Source organism: Acanthisitta chloris, unplaced genomic scaffold, assembly GCF_000695815.1.
Source record: "Acanthisitta chloris isolate BGI_N310 unplaced genomic scaffold, ASM69581v1 scaffold5989, whole genome shotgun sequence".
Lineage (NCBI taxonomy): Eukaryota > Metazoa > Chordata > Aves > Passeriformes > Acanthisittidae > Acanthisitta > Acanthisitta chloris.
The window spans coordinates 19752-42413 of record NW_008689680.1 but is presented as its reverse complement, the minus strand read 5'-3'; the positions used below and the strand labels follow the sequence as shown (position 1 = coordinate 42413).

At 41.4% G+C, this 22662-nt stretch overlaps 1 protein-coding gene across 1 annotated transcript in view; it reads left to right on the top strand.

The window, feature by feature from the left end:
• The window catches only part of LOC103808701 (extracellular calcium-sensing receptor-like), a 39629-nt gene that overhangs the window by 1383 nt on the left and 15584 nt on the right, over positions 1 to 22662 (top strand). Inside the window, 2 exon segments of the mRNA XM_009081504.1 lie at positions 7224 to 7530; positions 10348 to 11229. Coding sequence (XP_009079752.1) covers positions 7224 to 7530; positions 10348 to 11229 — 1189 coding nt within the window.

Here is a 22662-nt window from a genome sequence, read left to right as displayed (position 1 = left end):
ATTCCTGCTACACTTACAGATTTCAGGTGAGATTTCCCACTGAGACACTGAGCAAGACAAGTCCATCTAGGTTATGAGATCATCCCCAGATGCTCTCATAGGGAGCACATGAAAGTGTTATTAAGCAGGGATTATTTTGGCTTCTTCTGTGCATGCACAGGAAAGTCATGAACTAAGTGTATGTGGAATGTCTGCTTCATGGAGCAAGAAGCTCTGCCAGCTTTTCAGCACTTATTTTCTCTCCCAAATGCAACATTTTACAAGTGGAATGCTGAAAAGCGATGGATGTTTTCCACTCTGTTGTCCTCTTCACCTGTTCCAGATGGCAAAGAGGACAATGCAGATATTTGCAAACTGAACGTAGCTTTCATTTCTGTCAACACTGGGTCAGCCTCAGTGACTGTTGACGTGGTCACATTTTTGGAACAGATCACTGGAAAATGTTCCACTACGAATACTACAAGTGTGTGGTTGCCAAAAGGCATGTTAACAAGGTAGCACTGCCAACAACAGGCAAATCCTGTAAAGCCAGACTAGCTGTTTTAAGGATACAATGGGATATCCTTCTGGGTGGCATTGGATCTACAAAAAGGCATTCTCCAGCTGAAATTTACCTGGATAAAATCTGTGTTCCTCTTACCCCTGCACCAGGTGCAAAAGAGAAAAAAGGTAACTGCAGGGGCAGGCATTTGTGACATTTGCTGCTGTCTTTCAAGGAAATGGATAAATTGTGAGTTGACAGCATAATGCAAATGGAGAAAGAATGAAGGTCAGAGATCTAGCTGCAGAGGTAGTAGAAACTACATAAAGAACGAGGGGATGATTGGACCAGAGATGACTGGAAGTTCCTTCATTGCACACGTCTTTAACAGAAAATGTCCATTTGCAGGAAAGGTTTACTTCAAAAGAGGTTGGATTGTGAAGACTGTTTGAGACTGGTCATCAGATTTTAATGATGGAGACATTTAATACATAGGAACATTGATATGTATTCCTTGTTATTGGTACTAGTTAGCTTGAGAGGAGATATTTTTCCTGAAAGTATTTTCTGTTTTAAGCAGTATTGAAGTCAGAAAATTCCTCTCACTGGAGTTGTAGAGATCTCTCAACACAACCATGGTGGTCCTTTTTTGTTTTGGACTCTCTGATTAGGTATTAGCCCAGGGCAGCGTTGTGCATACTGACTCTGAGTCCAATACTTTTTTCTAGTCATGACCTAGAATCTTATATCTCTACGTGAGTTTTCTCAGTTTTGGGCAATTGACTTGTCTGGAATTTTAAAACTCTTTTTTTTTGGTGGGAAAAAAAAAGATAGGCTCTAGTTTCTTCACAAGGTAAATCTCCCCAGTCTTGTAGTGTCAAAAACTTCTGTAGGGTGGGAAATCTGTATAAATGTGGCTGTACTCGGTCAAACCCAAGGTGCTAAATCCGTCCTATACCTTTTAAGTCCCCTTGTTGGCCTTCTCTGAGCCTTCTCCAGTGCTGCTGTATCTTTTCAATGCTGAGGCCAATCAGTTTTGTACCTGCTCTCTTTTTAGATGGCTGTGTACAGCTTTTAATCTCTTTATTGCATAGGAAAATGTGTCTCATATCACATAAGAAAATGAGCTCCAGATCACTCTGGAAGTAGGAACATCCTCTGTCCAGCAGCAAAAAGTTATCACATCATATGAAGAGCTCCTTGCTTTGATATAAAGACAAGACCTGAGGGTCCCATTGAAGCCCTGTAGGTGGTCTGTTCCAGAGTTCTGTGTCAAACAACTTAACATAATGTGGCTTTCCTTTTTTTTGAGGACTGTTCAACCTGATCTGCGCTGTTTGAACATTTTCCCACTCACTTAACTGTGTTCAGTGCCATAGCCATGCTCCCAAACAGAGCTTCTCAAAATGGATAGGACAGTTTTCTCTACACTTTTTCAGTTTTCACACTCTTCTTGTTCTTGTGGCATGGCACCTTTCTCTCCAGCTCAGCATATGTAATGGCCTGAACCTGCCATGCGTACCTTGCACATGATTATTTGGAAAACTATATACATAACTCAGCAGTGGAAGGAAAAGGGAACAGCAACAATCTGTTTTCTGTTCTTTTTGTGCTGTTGCTACTGAAAATGCATCTCTGTGCATTGAGGACTGAGTTGCAGAGTCCAAAGTGAAAACCTACTCATGATGTTGCCACATTAAATGTCATATAGGAACACACAAAGTGAGAGCAGTTTTGTTTCCTGTTTATTGTTTCAGCAATCAAGGATCCTGCACTCAATATAAATACACCTTCAGTCTTTGTATGCTGTTGCAGCAACTTTCCTTATAGCATTTACTGATGCATATCTGATGTGTGCAATAGAGGCAGAGGCTGAGTACAGCACAAGCAAGCCCTGACCCCCATTCCATTCCCTGTCAGCACCTCCAGAAGCCTATTCATAACCTGATTTCTCTGCCATTTCTAGATTTCAGGTAGATTAGCAGTAGTGGTCATGGTGGTACTGTTAGTATTATTCTTAGCATTATTGCACAGATGGTCCATACCCATGTATTCCTCTGACTGTAATGAACTGCTTGCAGTAAGGATATATCTTTACTGACTGAGACACAGTGTTGCTAGTATGGTGTCACTCGATCATTTTTAGTGTTTGTATTCTGATCATCAGTCTAGCCAGGGTCCCTCACTGTGACATACAGCTTTCAGGCTGTGAATCTGTGGTGAGACATTGTCCCTGTGTCATAGTTCTTCACAGAGCATGGCTCCAGGACTCTTTAGCCCACTGAGTCTGTCTGTCCATCTGAGAGAACAGAATTTTAATTCTAGCCCTTTCAGATGTATTTGCTAATCCCACTGCAGAACTGAACGTATAACGAGATATTTAGAATTTCCTCCCTAAATCCAAATTATATCTTCTTTCTCTTTCACTCACCTTCTCAATTGTAATTTTTTAATTTTTTAATTTTCTTTGGTCTGCACAGTTCCTCTTACCCATAGTCCTAGCTTGTAAGAGTGGTAAGCAACTCATTATACCTACTGACTGCAGGAATCCAAGAAATGACTGAAGGTCTCTGCTTTGCATAGCTTAGAAATAGCAGTGGTAGTAGCAGCAGTAGCATGTAATTAATGTGCTGGAAATCTGGAGAGGACAGAGAAATCAGTATGTGCATGCAACCACTATAGAAAGAGGAGTGCTGGTGTGAGTCGAAAGGCATGTGCAGGCTTTGCTACCATTTTTTAATATACTTGTCAGATAAGGGAGGGTAAGTGAAAGCTGTGTTTAGAGCTTTCACATCACTTTGTGCCTCTTATAATTTGTACTCTATTGCTTAGTGCCTTGCAAATGTGATAAATGAAGGTCATGAATGCACATGAGGCTGTGAATTATTTCTTGGTGGAGACCAACAAGGATCAGGACTAATTTCTCTGCTAGAGTCAGACAGTAAGAGCTATTCAAACCAAACCAGACAAACAAATAAGCAAAGAAACATGGGATGGAGCTATGCAGTGAGCTTGTGTCCCTTAATTTACATACCCTTGCTTTGAAACATTGGCTGAGGCACTTAAGCCATCCCGAGCACCATTTGTCAGACACATTTATACCAACCAGAAAGAAACCTAGAGGAATCAGTGAGATTTTGCGAGTTAAGTTTCTATCAAACTGGTCAGCTGCACATCTGTCCCCTGCAGATGTGACAATTACAATGAGGATTTATGAAGGTATTTTTTCTGATTTCTCTCTCCCTGTTTGTGCTGCTCCCTCTCCCACTCTGACAGGTGGGAGAACAGGCGTCAGAATGGAAACATTTAAGGAATGAGTGTAAGTAAAAGTTCCTGTATACACCTGTGAGCTCTGAATTATTTACATTCAACTCTCATTTAGAGCTTAATGGCCACTTTCATGGCACCACATCTCAGAAATATTAAAATACTATGACAACATCCCTGTAAAGTAATATGGCAGGAAATGAGTTTTGGAGGCTCTTTGTTTTCCACCAAGAAAATACCAGTAGCTGTTTAAAGATTCTGGAGATCTAAAGAAAGTTTGCCTCTGTTAGTAAATCCTGTGCAGTTTCTTTATGGAAATTACCAGCCAAATTTCTGCATGGCTGAGAGGGCATTCCAGTGACTAGTCATATTAATCACAGCAGTAGCATAGCACAGGAGGTCAGCTGCATCAGTGTGACCTACTGCCAGGTTCAAGGGCTGCTCTTACCAATCACTCATGTACACACCAAGCCAGGAGGAATCTATCTGCAGCCCCTTGTTGGGATATTGCAGTACTGTGGGAGAGAATTTATCCACAAAATTTCCATTCATGGAGACTGAAAGTGTTGCTTCATTTAGATCAGTTTGACAGGACTACCTTTGTCTGCCTCTATCTGTATTACTGAACTGATACAACACTGCATCAGTTAACAGAATGAGAGCTTGTCTGAAGATCTGTCAGGTATTAGAGAAGACAGAGTGAGGAGTGCTGTCTCCATCCCTTCTGACCCTCTTCTCCTGATCTGCTGATGCTGCTATCAGCAGAGATGCAACTGAGGGGAACTGCAGGTCTCCTGCCTAGGTTAGTTTGAGATAAATTATTGAAAGCATTTCAAAGATATTTTGGAGCCTAGCTCCCAGAAAACACTCTCCCCTCCAAAATAAAATCAGTCCAAATACAAGTACCTGAAATACAGTCTTTATGCTGTAAATATACACTAATCAGGAACTTAGGTCAGGAAGGAAGGTAGAAGCAACTGCGTGTCATGGGCCTTAGTCTGCATTTACTGAATTAAATGTCAAATATTTTCTTTGAAGTCAAGGGTAAAACACTCCAGTTCTCACTGATTTTGAAGATGTTATCTGAAGATACCACCTTGTGGCATTTTAAAACAATGAAGCCAAATTCCTGTCAAACAGGCAAAACAATTTTGTGTCATACTTCACCTGTGTAATTTAATGTGAGCAGACTTAAATTTTCTTTCACATATACTCAAATGTGTGAAGCTTTTCACAGCATTATAGTGGTACCTTTGAACTTCCCAGCTTCTCAGCAGTCTTCCCTTCAAATATGCAACTGGATTTTTCTCTTTTACACGACAAGCCTGAGTATAGTTCCTTGCTTCAAATCCTATTCTATTTTAATTAAAAATATCTGTCAACACATGTAACTTTTTAAAAAGAAGTGTCACAAACCGTCTCCTTGCTTCCATTTATCCCAGGATGCATTACTGACCTTGTGAGGCAATGTGGTGTGCCCAAGACATCCTTTTTCTGTATGCAACACTTACTGACTCAATCCCTCTGAGATTTGCCCTTTCATTTCAAAGCTCTCTCCTTGCATCTCTCTCCTTAATGGTTTGTAACTAAAGCAAAAAATATCTTAAATGACCAAATTACCTCTAACAGTAACTAACACTCACATGTTTTTAAAGTGTAATTTTAATAAAGATAGCTGTCCCTTTGGTCATAAGTTATAATTATGGATTTTTAATTACCTCAAACTTTTTGACCTGAAGAGATCTGTACTGAAGTTGTGCTGTCTTGTCTTTGAGGTACAACCTCAGAGCTAAACCTCATTGGGAAGGTGGCCAAGGATGTCTGGAGCTGGTGAAGTCAAGTTGAATAAATGAAGTTTTTAAGACTTAAAGATGAACCTTAGATGTGATATCTTTAGAAATTCTGATCCCAGATGAATCAGATAAAACTCCTGGAATGGAAGTAATGTGGCTTTGCTCATTCAGCTTTGAAAAAGTCAGACACAGGTAACATCAACTTTGGAAGCAATTAATTTAATCCAGCAATTAAAAAATATTCAGGTCATATATCTCAGAGATTAAAAATTCGTGATTTCATGAAGCTTATCTTTAGAAATCTTCACCTTAGTAATGGAAACATTTCTCAAAGCATTTCAAAATCAAACTCATGTGAAACCTAAATTTACCATTTCATATAGAATCTGTTCCTGGGCAGGCTATTTCCCTAGGCTTTTCGAATTCTTTGGTCCGTCACTTTTCCCAATGGATTTCAAGCATAACAACTTTGACACTTTCCTGTTTTCAGCTGCAACTCAACACAAAACTGCAAACTAACTGCTGTCCTGGCTCATAATGCACTCCAAGAAAGGGCAGGTTTCAGTTCACAGCTGATTTACCCTAAAATGTGGCAGCCTTACAGGCACATGACTGGTTGCTTGTGCAACTTTACAGGAGAAAACACAGTAAAACTTGACAACTTATCAAAGATACTTTCTTCCTGCTGCTTTCCACAATGAAGTTTCTTTTTCTTTGAATAAGCAGTCATCCTGCATCAGCTTCTTTCATTGCAGCCCATTCATTGCTCTAAACAGGGACTCAACAGGTCCTGCAGTACACTTGCTAACAACCCCTGGGTTAGCTGCACGCATAGGTGTGAGATAGAAAACTCAGCCTCTTCATTTTAGAGAAGAGGGTAGACTTCAAAACCAGTTTCAGTTTCACAGACCAGCTCTGAGAGCATCTTCTGCGTTCATGTCTAAAGCAAATGTATGTGAGCACTATGATAATGAGAAAAGCTACTTCTTCAATGAAAGCACTGAAGTATCTAATTAAGAGGATTTACATTTATAGCATGGCTCTGGTTCTCTGATATAAACAGGCTGGCTGTGCTCTCTCTTACAAAATGAAGTGTGTGATGTGAGGCCAGATTTCCCTGAGCAGGGCTCCCAGGCACCTGTGCATCCAGCAGCATGCCAGTGCTGTGGCTCAGCCTGCTCTGCCTGCCTGAAGCCATGAGGAGCTGACATACAGAGTATTCCTGGTAGCATCACACTCAGCAGAGGCTTAGTAGACACTGCCATCTGCATTCAGAAACATGTTAGAGGAGCCTGGAAGGAAACGTGGTAGGTGTAGCTTTGTGTCAGAGCATTTGCTCAGGGGTCGTGAGATCCTGGTTTAGGGTCCTGAGCAGAAGGCCAGAGCCAACACTCCAGACATGCTGTCTTTCAGCTTTCCCAGACTTTAGGGGACTTCATCCTCATGACCTCTGAAGTGAGCTCCCAAACAAAAGCTGAACTAAACCTCATAGCATAAAGCATACCTCTTCTGTAACCACTGAAGACAAAAGCGAAACTTTCCAGATTTAGCAGGATGCAAGAAATAGCATAAATTGCTTTTGTCTTTTGTATCTAGAATTCTTCACTCTACCTCAGTCCTAGTCTCCACTCCTCTGTTTCTCTCCTTCTCACTCTATTTTATTTTTATTTTTGCTCCCCCAGGTATAATTTCCGAGGCTTCCGCTGGCTCCAGGCTATGATCTTTGCCATAGAAGAAATAAACAGTAGCCCAACTCTCCTTCCCAACATGACCTTGGGATACAGGATATTTGACACTTGCAATACAGTCTCTAAAGCCCTGGAGGCCACACTGAGTTTTGTGGCTCAGAACAAGATAGACTCATTGAACCTGGATGAATTCTGCAACTGCTCAGAACATATTCCTTCCACCATTGCGGTCGTGGGGGCAACTGGCTCTGGCATCTCTACTGCTGTGGCCAATCTGCTGGGACTCTTTTACATACCTCAGGTACGCTTTCACCTCTCTTATTTAGATTATCAAAGTGGTCTGCTTCTCCACTCTGCAGAGATTAAACAGATTGTTTAATCTTTGCCATTTCCATTAGAACTTTGAGGAGAGACTCAGCGCAAAACAGTGAGGGAAGATGTTCTTATGGTAGAAATATGTCTTGCTGTCAATTTGCAGTCCCCAAGCAAAAAGGTTACCGACCATCCAATAACAATATTCAGCCAACAGTAACTTAGTCTAGGAGGATTACAGTCCTCTAGAATGGTTTACTCTGTGAATACAGGTATTTTAGGTCAGTCATTGACAGTTGCCAGCCCTGACAGGTTAATTGTGTTGTTGCTTCACAGTAATCACTCTCTAGCTGTGTCCAGCTCCCACAGAGCACACATAAGGCAGAGCTCAGTCATTGCCAGTTACTTGTAGGTCTCAGCATCTCTGGTCATTCAAGTAGGTGACCTGTAAAGCTCATCCTGATCAGCTGCTGTGAAGGTTTCTTCTGAGTTGACCTGCCCTAGGGCCTCCAAAACAGGGTTTGTGAAAGCATGTGGATATGGCCCCCCCCTTGTCCTGAGGTCATCTGTGTGGTGATGTAGCTGTGCCAGCTCCTGTGTCACAGCATCATTCTAGCTGCATTCTGACTATGTGGAGCCAGTGCTGGTTTAACAATCTTGTGCTCTGCCAAGACCTTAAGCAAACTACAAAGCTGACATATTATAGCTTAATGTTGCTCTTGATTTTAGATTTCCACACTGAAGACAACTTTGGAAAAAGTACTTGGCCTTATCTGTTTATGTGTTGCCTTGTGTAGCTTACCCTTTCCAATTCCTCTTCTAAAATGAATAGAGGTGCCAAAGCTCACAAGAGTCCTTGTAACAGGATTGTGTCACACTGAACTCTCAGTCTGTCCTGTGAAATACAGCTTCATTTCAGCCAGGGCTCCAATTCCCATCTTCACCACAAATGAAGAAGGAAGGATTATTGATTGACCAGTGCACAGTAATACATCTTGCCTATTTAAGGTTATCAGTCTGACTCCCATGTAGGAGTCTGAAAAACTGGACATGTGGTCTCTGAGCAGGGCAAGAATGGTTTAAGCTAAGACCAATATGTGCTATCAAGGTATTGTCCAGAGTAGCATTAGAAGTTGGCACATAATAAACACCATGATGACATTTTAAGGGGTAATGTTGATTTACACATCACATTACCAGGTGAACAAGGGCAGCTGAGAAGTGTTGGTGTGTTTGACTGAACATATGAGATGTTTGCAGTTCTCAGACTTTCCCTTTGAACAGGGAATGGTGTTAGTGCTATGATGCAGTAGCCTTATCTAGAGGCTGCAGAAATGGGTAGATGTCAGGAGGTTCAGTTCTGGAACGAAATCTCAGCCAGGTGGTTGAAGTATGACAACTAAAAGCAGGCTTTTAAACTGGGAGGTTTGGGGGCAGAATTATCATTGCCATTTATAGCAAGGCCATTAGCAAATCCATGCTTATTAGGCCCTGCATTTCAGTACAAGGTGAGGTATATTTTACAATTAATGTAAGGCTCATTACTCATTCTGTTAACATAAACACTGAAAATGTTATGACTTCTGTTCTGTTTCTCAGTATCTCACCTCAGTGTACCCTTACAACACGTGAGAGCGGGATACCTTGCCTGTACCTCCTGGCAACAGGCTGTAGGAGGTGAGATTAGCACTGGGCAGGAGCCTGTCCAGGGGAGAGTATAGCTGTGTGAAAGGAGGATTTGTTCCTGTGGCCCTTGAAACTGTACTAGGAGATGTCCTTTTCTTTCTTCTTGCAGAAAAATTAAATACTAGAGTTTAAAGAGGAGATATGGTTTTCTGCAAATTTTCACTCTCTAGAAAATGAACTGTTTGTAGAACATTTTTTTAAATGAGAGTCAGACCTAAAGAATTCAGATACCAATCTCAAAATGCAAAATTAAGTGAGTTTTAGAAGTTCTCCAAATCTTTAAGCTATTATTATCTGGGGTTTATGGTTTTCTTCCTACTTGTAGAAAATTCAAATTGTATCTTAAGAGCATATGCCACTTGTTCTGATTAGGAAAATAAAATATTTCTTGATAGCTTTAGAAAAGGAAATAAAATCCAATTTTAACCATAAAACACAGTGGCTCATGAAGCATGGAATGCCTACTGGGTTCTTTGCTGATTCTGGCCAGCAATCAGGAAATACTACTAAAGTAGCATTACCATAACACTCTGCAGGATCAAGGGAACTGATAGACATTACATTCTTCTGACATTAACTGTCAGCGATTGTATATGAAATGCACATGTTTCTTGCTGGAGCCTGTTTAAGGATGGGGACAGATGTCCCATGCCTAGTTCAGGACAGAGAAAACCTGCATTTTGTCTTAATTATGTGCATTGCCCTCATTTATCTAAAAGATACATACTTTTTATTTCTGGATTTGACAGGAAGTACAGCAAAACAGGCCACCTGTTGGCTCACCTCTTTGCCACTCCTCCAAGCTAGTGTCAGTGTCTCTCTCCCTCTGATCCTTGACCTTGCAGGTGGACACAAGCTTGATGCATCCTCTTGGGTCCGAGCAGCTGCTCCTGTATGTGTGCCTCTGTAAGACAGGCACCACTGCAAAGAACATACAGGCTGTCAGTGTGGATCACATACAACCACAGGATAAGAATATGTGACTACCAGTGTGGTGCTCAGCTCTCTTCACCCTATCCGAGGTTACACAGGTTGACAGCGATGCTAGGTAAATGTGGGGAATTAATTTCTAGACACTTCACTTTATGATGTGTTTTGCTTGTTTACTGTGCTCTCACAGGTCAGCTATGCCTCATCCAGTCGTCTCTTGAGCAATAAGAACCAGTTCAAGTCCTTCCTCCGCACGATCCCCAATGACGAGCATCAGGCCACAGCGATGGCAGACATCATTGAGTATTTTCGCTGGAACTGGGTGGGAACAATTGCAGCTGATGATGACTATGGCCGTCCAGGGATTGAAAAGTTTCGGGAAGAGGCAGAGGAGAGAGATATCTGCATTGATTTTAGTGAACTCATCTCCCAGTACTCAGATGAAGAGGAGATCCAGCAGGTGGTAGAGGTCATCCAGAACTCCACAGCAAGGGTGATTGTTGTTTTCTCCAGTGGCCCTGACCTGGAGCCTCTCATCAAAGAAATTGTCAGGCGAAACATCACTGGCAAGATCTGGCTGGCAAGTGAGGCCTGGGCTAGCTCTTCCCTAATAGCCATGCCAGAGTTCTTCCGTGTCATCGGCAGCACCATTGGCTTTGCACTGAAGGCAGGACAGATCCCAGGCTTTCGTGAGTTCCTGCAAAAGGTGCATCCCAAGAAGTCCAACAACAACGGCTTTGCCAAGGAGTTTTGGGAGGAGACATTTAACTGCTATCTCCCTGATGGGTTCAAAAATTCTCCAGCCTCAACTTCCTTCCACAAGGGCCATGAAGAGGGACTGGGAGCTGGGAATGGAACATCTGCTTTCCGACCTCCATGCACAGGGAATGAGAACATCACTAGTGTGGAGACGCCGTACATGGACTATACGCACTTGCGAATATCCTATAATGTGTATTTGGCAGTATATTCTATTGCCCATGCCTTGCAGGATATATATACCTGTACCCCTGGGAAAGGACTCTTCACTAATGGGTCCTGTGCAGACATTAAGAAGGTTGAGGCATGGCAGGTAAGTCTTTCATTTGTGTGCCTGTGCAATATACCTGCAGAAAAAAGGACAAGCTGTCCCAGACACCTTTTAGGGTGCATTTGGTAATCCTGGACCTCAGACACAGAGTGAGGCTCTTGGGACATAGTCTGTCACTGTGGGTGAGTTAGGTGCATGCTCGCACCCCACAGGGAATGTAAGTTGTGTTAGGTTTGCCTGCAGTGAAAGGGGCTTAAACAAAGTTAAATTTTCTTGCATTCGCTACGGGCCAAAAGTGCTCACACAGACAATTACCACAGCCTGGCTGACGCAAGGTAACTTGATCATATATTGAGCCTTACATAAACAAGAGGGCCTGGACAGACCACATAAACAAGGAAAACAGTTTTTAGAGTTCATTTTCTTTGGCAAGCTCTACATCTTTTGCAATCCCACAGCAATTTTCCATACAGGCTGTATTTTTTCCCCACAGTTTTAAGCTTATATAGGATCAAACTCAAGCAGATTGAGTAATGAAGGAAAATAATGTGGGGCTGTTGGGCAGAAAGTAAATAGCTGCTTTGATTTGGCAGTGATTTTTGTGAACTGATAAAATTATACTAATGATTTAGTCACATTTACCCATTCATTCAATGCATTCTGCCCACTGGCACATGGATGGTATTCTGGCATTTTGTCTTCTGCTCCTTTATGAATACTGTATACCTTACCATATGTTTGATCATGCTAATCAATGTGCTATTCAGTATGTGGTTTTAATATCTATGGCATTCTTAGGTAACACAATTAGCATGAGCTATCAAATGAAGATATGTCAAATATGTAGCAAATTCTGTTTGTCCTGTGCTGGTCGTCACAAAAAACTTGGGCCCAAACATACCTGAAATCAGAACAACACAGGTTAATGTAAGGAGGGTCACATCCCCATTTGCATGAGTAATTTCCTCTCTTTGGGATAGTCTAACCAAAACAAAGGCTCTCCTTGCCACAAACTGCAGATGTTGGGTCAGTGTTCACATGTGGGAACTGCAGTTTCATTCCTGTCTAATGTCAGTCAACTCAAAAACATCAGTCAGATCAAAGTAAAAGGCTTTGTCTTGGCTTTTATGGGACGGCTGCATTGCACTAGGTACCTGATTTGGGTTAGCAAGACCACTTGACTCACAGTTGATGAGTGCAGGGTTTGACCCTGGTTTAGAGGAATCCTGCAATTGCTGCTCTCCCTCTCTGAGGTGTCTTTCAAAGCTGTTTCACTTTTCAGGGAATACTGGAAGAAGTGGGCAAGTCACAGACAGATCTGGCTTTCGTTGTGTAGGCAAAAATGATCCAGGATAAACGTATTTTTAATTCATTCCCTTATGCCTTTTCAACCTGGAAAGTAAAGCTGGATAATCATGCCATAGCTAAGTGAAAAAATGTTTTGTTTCTTGAAGATTCCACAATCATGAAGAGTGACCTCTCATTTCTGTGTTGCTTGTCTGGTGCTGAAGAATATATGCATCAAAATGTGAAACATCCTACTGACCTAGGCTTTTGGGTATGCGTATGTGCCTAAAAGGAGGGAATCAGCATCAAAAAAGAGTATGTGAGGAATAACACGCCTGGGCAGGAACAGGGAATGCTACAATGGAACAGTCTATACTTGAAATGACCATCATTATATAGTGTTGGCTTTCAAGCTTATTTGATATTTGTGCATTTTTTTCACTTCATTTCAAAGCCAAACACATAAATAGCAGTTAAATGCCAAATCTGTGTGCACACCTACTTCATATCACACATTGTGCCTCATTACCCTTCGGAAGCTTTCCTCAGCCCTGGGGGTAATGAGTTACCTCACAAATGTGCATCCTCCAGCATCTCCAGAGAGGGGTTTTCTGACAACCAGACAGAAGAAAATTTTTCTGGTAAAGTCAGCCTGATTTTCAGTGGGACTTCTGCTGATGGTCACTGCCCACTCCCTTTCTCACAACCAGCTCAAGTTTTTCTTGATAGGAAGTGACCTGAGAGAGCAAGGGCAGTGTTAGGAAGTCTCCACATCTGTGGCTGGAGGCAGCAGCTGCTAATAGTGTCTGCAATTACTGGCCAGGTGGTGTGTGGGACAGATAAGGCAAACCTGGTGAACTCCTGGCTCCACTAACCTGAGCTCCTGTCCAGAGCAGCCCTTGCCAGTGGGGTCGGTGTCAGGGAGGATAAATGGTGCATTCCACAATTTAAGTATGTACCATTTCATTTTGTTGCTTTTCAGTGGTGTTATCCTATTAACACGCATGAGTTTTTATTTATTCTATGTCTGCTAATTGCTAATTTCATGCATTTGTAATGCAAACCTTTTGGAGGACTCATTCTGTGTAATTTGTGGAGGGTGTTTTTGTGGGTCTTTGTATAAAAATAGCATTTTTACCTCATTTGAACTGGACAGCAGGAAGCCTAGCAGAGAATTACTGTGAGCTGATTAAATTGAGTGCAGTTCTCATATCAAGAATATATCATCTACGATTTAAGAAGGCTCCAAGTACAGTTCAGCATGGGGAACACAGGGTTTTTCTGTGTCTCCTGAACTGAAATATAAAATACTAACAACTTTCAGCTCTGCTTATTTATAGCTACTTGTTTAAGAAGCTGCTTACACATTTTCTCCACCTCAGTTGGTGATCTGTGACAGACCCTGTCTGTAAACCCAGTCTTGCTTCCTTTTGTTTTACCAGTGCCTCTGAAGCTGTCTGTGAGCAGCCCCACTAGAGATGAGACTGGCCAGCCCGAGCTCTCAGGCTGCCCCAGCACATGCAGAGATGTGGGCGCAGGCAGAGCTGGCAAGCAGGCAGGGCAGGTTCCAGGCTGTGCCTGGAAGAAGCTGTGCTACTCACTTCACATGCAGAGCTGTCCCTGGAGTTCAGAGTCCTTTATCTGAAAATGGGGAAGCTGTTGCTTAGCCACTCTACAGAAAATTACAGATTTTAATAGAATGTCTGTGCTGCCCTTATCCTAAGCAATCTGAGCTGTCATGTTTTAAGAACCTACCCTGCTCCAAGACAGAAGATAATCCAGGTACACACCTTTCCAAGATGCCTGCAAAGAGCAGATAGTATTCTCTGCATGTACCATTGTTGTGTCCTGCACAATATTGATCAAGATCAGATCAATTACTTCTTTTTGTTCTGGCAACAAAAAGGTGTGGGGCGATCCAGAAGAAAATGTGCCAATAATTTCTGCCACTTTTGGACAAGGCAAAATTTTACAAAAGGCACTGAAGTGCATGACTGCAAATGGTGCAACAGAAAGAATCCTCTTAAAGATCTCTGATATCTCTGGCTGTCAAATGCCCAACCTCTTCTGCTGGTGGGTTGTGACTTTTTAGGAGACTGTATTGAGTAGAGCTAGTTCTGTGCGTTGCTCTGGTTCATGGTTTTGCCTCCTGCAAACACAGGGTCTCCCATAGCAGTGAGAAGGTGTGGCAAGAAGTGGGACATGGGCTCAGAACTGCTGCCTCTTTGCCAAAATTCCCTGCATCTTTGGCCTGTTTCTCCATAACAGCTCGAACAATCTGTTTTTGAAATCTCTTTTTTTCTTAATATCTTCCCTGGTAAGATTTCCCAAGTCCCTCAGGTTCCTTCATTTTCTTGGTCTCTGCTCCTGTGGCTATTTCCATGGCCACTTCTAACAGCAAGTCCATCTGTTGTCTTTTCAGTTCCCCTCTGAGCACTTACAGAAGCCTCTCTGGTGTCTCATCATCACTTCAAGCACTGTGTGGACCTGCAAAAAAATAAGGAGAAAACTAGTAGGGAATTTACTACTTCATATTATTTAGGTGTGAAAAGAGGATAGACCTGTCTTTTCTTCAGATATAGTTCACTCAGCTTCTGCCAGTTCATTTGGATTCTTGATGATTGCCAATGAGCAGCTGATGAGCCTCTCTTTCTGTCTTGCAGTAAAAGCATTATGGTTAAATGAGGAAGAGAGGCTCCCAGGGATTTCAGGAGGCAAAAGTGTGCAGTCATAGGGTCATGGAGCAGAGCATCCTTAGGTTGACTCGCAGACAGTTTGCAGGTTGTGGTTACACTGTAGGCTGTGATTCTGTGATGAGTGAAAAATGAGCTAGCTCTTCTAGGCACCAAGGGAAAGCATACTGCACAGGCTGAAAAATGTGTTGTGCTAATGATTCACAGGTTAAAGATGTGCTCATGTAAATTGTACTATGCCTAGAAATCTGATTGACCTCAAACTTAATGAAAAGCTGCCATATGCTGTTCCACAAAATAAAACCAAATAGAAATTGGCTTCACCTAGCAACACCTAAAGTTTTTTATTACACACCTGCACCTCCCAGACAACAGTTCCTTCCTCTGTGCTGGTGATACACATTATGAAGAGGTAGAAATGGATTGGTGCCTTCTCCAACTCCACATTTAGGTATGTCTGACTGGCTGGAAATTGATTCTGCAAGGCTTTAAAGAAGCGAATGATGCCTTAGATAACATACGTCTCTCCAGACCTTTGAGCCTAATGGCTTATCTAATCAATTTTTGGCCTGTCAGAACAGTTCAAAAACAGCTGCTTTGTGGTATAGAGAATGAAACAGTATCAGAACAGCTATTAACCATGGCTGGTGTGAAAATTATTTATTTGGCATGAACTGCGAGGAAGACAGAAGAAGCTGATTAATATCAGACAACTGCATTACAAATGGACTGGAGATATATTTGTTAAGAACAGAAAGCAAGCATTACACCAGTCTGCCTTTGTTGTGGAACACCAAATTGAGAGGCAGACAACCTCAGCCACACACAGAAACACGTGGGTCAATAAAGCAAACACAGCTATTTCCCCACAAGGGCAATAACAGATGATTGGTTATTCATCAATTTGGAGATAGCAACTAGCCATCAGCTGAGGACATCACTTGTGAGATCTCCAACTAAGCAGATAGTAAATGGAGTATTATTTAGATGTTTCTGCAACTTAAAAGGAGAAAGACTTAACTGGACCTTACTAAAGGAGGGGTCAGAATGTCACCAGTAGAAAATGCTCTGAGAAGCCATTGCCCTGACAAGGTTGCTAGAAGAAGGGTGAATGAGCTGCATGCAGCAAATATACAACCTCTCTGTTGTGAAGAAAGGAGCTGTGGTTATTAATTACTTAGTAGGGAATGGCTGGGATTCTTCTGAATTGGAGTGGTACATACTGTCTGATGGCAAAACCCACAGTATTCTTCTTGCCCACCTCCAAGCATGTCAAATTTTTCATAAAAGTCGCTTTTAATATAGTCACTTATACGCTGCATTACAACAAAAGCTGTATTTTAGAGTTTTCTTTTAGTTATGGAGCTCATTTATGAAGTGCCTTTGTCCCTTGTGGAAAAGAATCCAGTTTTGTAGCCCACAGTGGACCTGGGAATTTTAGGGAAGGCTTCGTGAGGTGCTTATATAATGTCTGTCTGTAGCATCTTCAGATAATAATTATCCCTTGAATTACCAAGACATTAGACATCTGTATCTTTTACAAAGACACAGCTTGTCTTTGTTACACAAAAGGATGTAAAGTTTCTTCTAGGACTGACCTTTCTTGATGCTATTCACAAATGGCTCTGGTGACAGAGAGCACCTTGAGAGCTCCCTAAAGGCACTCACAGAGTGAGATATGGAAATGAATGGATTTGTCAAAAATTCAGTTTCATGTTATAATTCCTCTCAGTTGGCTGACTTCCATTTATCCCAATGTAGGGTTGAAGCTAACTTCAGAGGCATGATAATCATAGCATAGTTTATTATTTCTTTTCTTTTTGGGTAATCAGGCATCCTCAGAGATGCTTTACTAACCAGCCAGAGAGTTTTATTCCCAAAGTGAACTCTCATACACTGTGAAGGACTGGTGTTTCTCCACATACTGGGTAAAGTTTGAAGGAAGGAGAACAAATTACCTTTAATGGTGTATGAGGGACCCTTTTGATTGTGGAATTATAAAAGTTATCCCACTGGACTTGAAGCAATACTTTGCTCAGAAAGGACTCTTGCCTGTGTCTGTAGGAGGAATTACATGAAGAAACTGTAGAAATCAGTGTCTTGACATGAGATTTCTTTGTTGGCCAAGACTTACATTGATAAAGGAAATGAAAAAAACAGCTTAAAGCTAGTAGGCAAGTGGAACATATGCCCAAACACAGTAATACTGAATCCACTGGACATTACTTGACCATTGCTGGGACCTATGACTGTGCTTGCAACAGATGCCCATTCTGAATGTTCTAAACAGTTGTAAAAGTTCGGTCAACAAACTATGACTGGAGGAAACTTTAGGACCTGTTTTTGTTTTGGGTTTTTTTCATGGATAGTAGTTCTTAAATAGATTATAAATAACCATTGAACTCAGGTTTCATGCATTACCATGTGCAGAACCAGTTGGTTCTCATTCTAACAGAGAGAGGCAGCTTACCCAGGCATTTCAGTAATTTGTCCTCTAGTTCCAAATAGGAAAGTATTTACAGTCAAAAGCTATTACTTCTTTCTGGCTTAGAGAAAGGCACAGTTTTCCAGAGCAATATCAGCAGTGTCCTGTGTAGAATGCAGTTTCAGACCTTGTTGGGACTTTGAAGGGATTGATCTGTAAAGGGCTGTTAGAAGAAAGTGACAGCAAATGGGTGCAAAGAGACACATACACAGGTTTGTTCTTTGCATAACTGGGTAGACACAGCATTAAATACATCCCCAAAAAGACATTTCAGTCAGACTTTGATTACACAAGACAGTATGTGTGAGCTAGGCTACTTAAAACACTGAGCTTATAGGATAACCTTTGGCTCTGTTATTAACTTTAATAATTGGACAACTCTGTATGTATTATTTGGTATTAAATTTAGACTTAAATTAATAAAAAGAGCCCTATCTTAAGCTGTTAGATACTTCATCATGGCAATTATTGTGCAATATGATGACCTGACCTCTCAAGAGCATTAAAACATCATTTACTCAGCCAGGACTTTTGCTAATAAATCCTTCACCATTAGTACACGGCCCCCTGGGCCATGGTACCCAATGGATTTCTCCATATTATACTTGCTACAAGTGAAAACCAAAGCAATTATGGCATTTAGTCTAGACTAGGTGGCCGTAATGTTCTTTTCATATCATGGCTGTAGGTAAAGACAGCAGCATACAGAGTACAGTACAAAATACCATCTTAACAGCACTGACGATTAGCTCTCTTGTACCTGTAGCATTGCCTTTGTCCAGAGACCACCTCCACAAAACCTTAACAGAAACCTAAAAAATGTACAAATGGAGTCACTTTCCAAATGATCATGCAGCTTGAAATCCTTTGTATAATAAACTGTGTACATTTATGACATGTTCAGGAAAGTAAGTAATGTTGATCCAGCTAAGGGGTGCTTCACGTCGAATGTAAAACCTAGGTATTTCACTTCTGAAGGGCTGTGTTTGACAGTCTAACTTTGTTTAGCCAGATTCATTTTCCCCGAAGACATGCTGACTAGTAGACCTTTTTTTAATTAGTATGATCCATGGCAGGTCACACTCTTGTCATAGATCATGTCTGATTTCCAGCTGGGATTTAGCTGACCTTTAGTTTCATTGGTCCTTACTTGGCCTTGCTCTATTAGATTTAAAAGTCCAGATGAAGTATGCATCTTTTTGCTGCATACAGTATCTATGCACATTGATCAGATTATTCTTTGGTCTTACCTTGATAATTTAAACAGAGTGAGCTCTTAGTCATAAGATATGTTTTCTTCTTCACTTCTGTCTTGTCCATTTACTCATCATTCTTTTTAGCATGTGTTAAGTATTCCTTTAGCAGAATCAGCACAGACAGTGAAAAAAAATCCCATATTTGCATACTCTTATTACTTCCTCATTTGTAGGAGCATAAGGCACATCAGTGTTCCTCGCCACAGCATGCAGTGGAAAGGTTGCATTAAGCTGCCAGTAATACTTTGCAGCATGTGGTACCCTTTCTGTGCCTGGCTTGAATTTCTTACGTCTTGATGCCTCAGTGTGAATTTCACTCTATGAAGCACAGATGTTTGAAAGTGATCTGGGGGAAATGCTTTGCTTGAATCTTATTTATCATTACCTTAATCCATGTATTTTCTGCATATTTCCCCAGCAGCGCTTTGTATCTGCCTCCAGAGTATTGATCAACATATTGGGAAACAGGGAGTTGTTTACTGAGGCTGGAGGAATTCCCCATGAACTGATGAACTGTCTGTGTTGATCAATTCTTGATCCATGAGTGGATGCTTTACATTAAATGTAAAGCTCAGGTATTTCACTGCTGAAGGGGTGTTTTTGTCAACCAAACTTACATTTAAGAAGATCTGTATTCCTTAAAGCCTTATTGGCTGGAAGAAATTATGTTTCTGTCCTATAGTTTTGTTTTAATTGATCCTCAACACCAAACTCCTGTTTTCCCTTTGTTTTTCCTGGGATTGATGTAAGGATAAGCAGCCTTTAGTCACAGAGGATGTCCCTCTGCCTTTGACAATATTGTCTTCGCTTGGCAGCTGTTGCAGCACACCAGAGGCGACTCTGGAGCAGCGCAGTGAGCAGAAACACAATGCTCCATAAGAGCAGTTAGCTGTGACTCATGCCCTGCATGGACTGTCAGGAAGGGGTACTTCAGGCACGCTGTTGGGAGTGCATTGGGTGTGCATGTGTAGCAGAAAGTGGATTAGGATTGCCATGGAATAATATTAGATAGCATATTGACTTTGTCATTCAAAGCCAGTGACATTTTTATATGTATATCATAAACCTGCTGTATTAGTGCTCTCTTTATTGCTCATAGAGAGCTGTGATGAACTGTCTCATTCTGTCAGCCTTTAAGATCCAATTTAAATTGCTCAGGCTGCTCTCTAATCTTTTTTTAAGGACCTTCTACCTCAGTTAATGTCACATCATTGCTCCAAAACAAGTGCCCTTGGGATAAGAACATCCACGTGGTGGTTTTTTCTGATAGCAAGGGTAATAACACATCAGTCATTTAGCTTTCCTGTATCTGCTTAGCTCGCTCTTTAGCTTTCTATCCTCTTTAGCTGTCTCTTACGGCCTTATGTCATGAGGACCTAGCATATATGGCACCTTTCAATTTTAATATGTTCAAGGAAGTTCTTAATATGTTGCCTGGTTATTTTTTCCTTTTTTGTCCTCCAGGGTTTGTTATGCTCTACTTTCTGTTAATATAACGCTTGTGTTTTGCAGCCTTGTTTGGATGGTCTGTGTTGGATTAGTGCTTTTACAGCATGCCATAATAAATGCTGCTCTTTGAGCTTTATTTGTATGATGAGGATAGCAACATATCATTACTCCTTAATTAATGAGCTTTTATTTAAATGAACGCAGACAAAATTCTGAACTGATAATGGATTTATCATGCATACAGTACAGTCAGTCCTGTCCTCTAGCTTGTCTATGGATTTTCTCCATTCTGTTGGGTACAGAGGCCTCCATCTTCACTGTATATACACATCACATCATACACTTCTACATCATTGGGGCAGAGACTGGTCAGAAGCCTGCTAATAGTACAATATCATGCTGTGGGCCATACAAATATATTAGGGTACCATCATACAGATGGATCTTCATTTAAATCAGAAAAAGCAAAAATGTTAGAGGTAAAAACTCTTTTGTAATCTTTGTTCTCCCCTGGAGTTAAGTCACACTCACTAATTGCAGTCAATTGGAACAACACTGTTCAAACAAGCAGTTTGACAGACTCAGAATTGTTTCCCCCTTTTCCCACTGAATAAAGTAATTACAGATAAAAATGGAACTGTCACTTGAAGGTCACACTTTTAAGCTTGACTTTAAAAAATATTTTTGCACTGAATTTAACATGAAATACTTCAATTTCATATCTCTTGAAACGGAAGTCACACTGACTGTCTATCATAAGCACCTCTGGATCTCTCTGATCTCCTTCAATTTTATTCTTCTTCATTCAAGGAACAAGAACCAACTGCATTTTCCATGGGAAACTGTACCATGGGTGTACATACTGGGACCATTTTCTTTCTTACTTTAATGTCCTAATATTTTGTTTGTTCTTTCATCTGCATAATGCAGTGTTTTTACTGAGCTGCCTGCAATAATGAACGGTTAGTTAATTTTCTTCAATAAAGATTATTAGTAGCTTAAATTATTGCTGCTAACATATGGCACGTTGTTTTTGTCAAACATATTTAGCTTTCAGTTGTGTTATCCAATGACCTTCGCTTTATGAAGAAGTCATTCAGTTCTTATCAAAGCATAACAACTTTGAATATTCTTGAGTCATTCACAGCCTTCATTACAGCTATTCTTGAGTCTTGAACTGAACTCTTTCTTTCACCTTGTTTTTCAAGTCACTGGCAGATCTAGTATTTCACCAGAGGTGCAATGTCAACCCCATCTTGCCAGGTTTCCTTTGCCATAATATCGCTGCATCTCTGGCTGGCTATCAATGTTCCCTCTCTTCAACTTATTGACACCAGCCTTTCTTCCAGAATTTATCTCCCTTTGTTCATCTGCATTGTTACCAGCCTGACAGTTTCAATCCTGGAGTACAGCCCAGTCCTTGTATGAAATAGTCTTGGTTATTTTAGCATGAAGTGTCCAGTATGCCAGCTACAGACCAGGCACTCCTTGACCATGAAACTAGACGTGTGTAACAGAAAGACATCCAATTTTTTTTGTGAGGTGTTTACAGTGAGAATCACAGCTCTGTCCCTGAGTCCCTTTCAACTTCTCCACCCGAGTTACCCTTATAGTGATAAGCAGTATTAACAGTCACTTCTTCAGAGCAGAAAACAAATAGAAATCAGGCAGTTTAGGTGGAATCTGGTGACCAGTAATAGGACTCGAGGAAGTGGCATGATGCTGTGTCAGGGAAGGTTTAGGTTAGATACTAGGAAAAGCTTTTTCACCCAGAGGGTGGTTGGGCACTGGAACAGGCTCCCCAGGGCAGTGGTTGCAGCACCAAGCCTGACAGCGTTCAAGAAGCATTTGGACAGTGCTCTCAGGCACATGGTGTGTTTCTTGGGGCTGTGCTGTGCAGGGCCAGGAGTTGGACTTCAGTGGTCCCTTCCAACTCAGGATATGATTCTGTGAATGTTGCAGGTGGTATAAGGTAATAAATCACATCCTTCACTGGCTGAAGAACTCTGTTATCCTCTGAATGGCCTTTGGAAAAAGGTGAGATTAATGGTGTTGGCATATACTGGCGTCTTGGTTTTAAAAACATTATAGAGGGGAAGTTCAGCTCCTGCTGGCAAGAAGGACACAATTCATCTTCCCTTGCCTCAGGCTTCTGGAAACAGGTGCTACTGACGCAAGGGGCCAGTGCCAGTGCCTTTCTGTCTGCTCAGGTCCTCTGTGTCACAACTGGCCAATACTGTGATGACAGCGCTGCCTTTGGGAGAGCCTAAGAGTTGACCCTACATAAAAAACAGGCACCACAAGA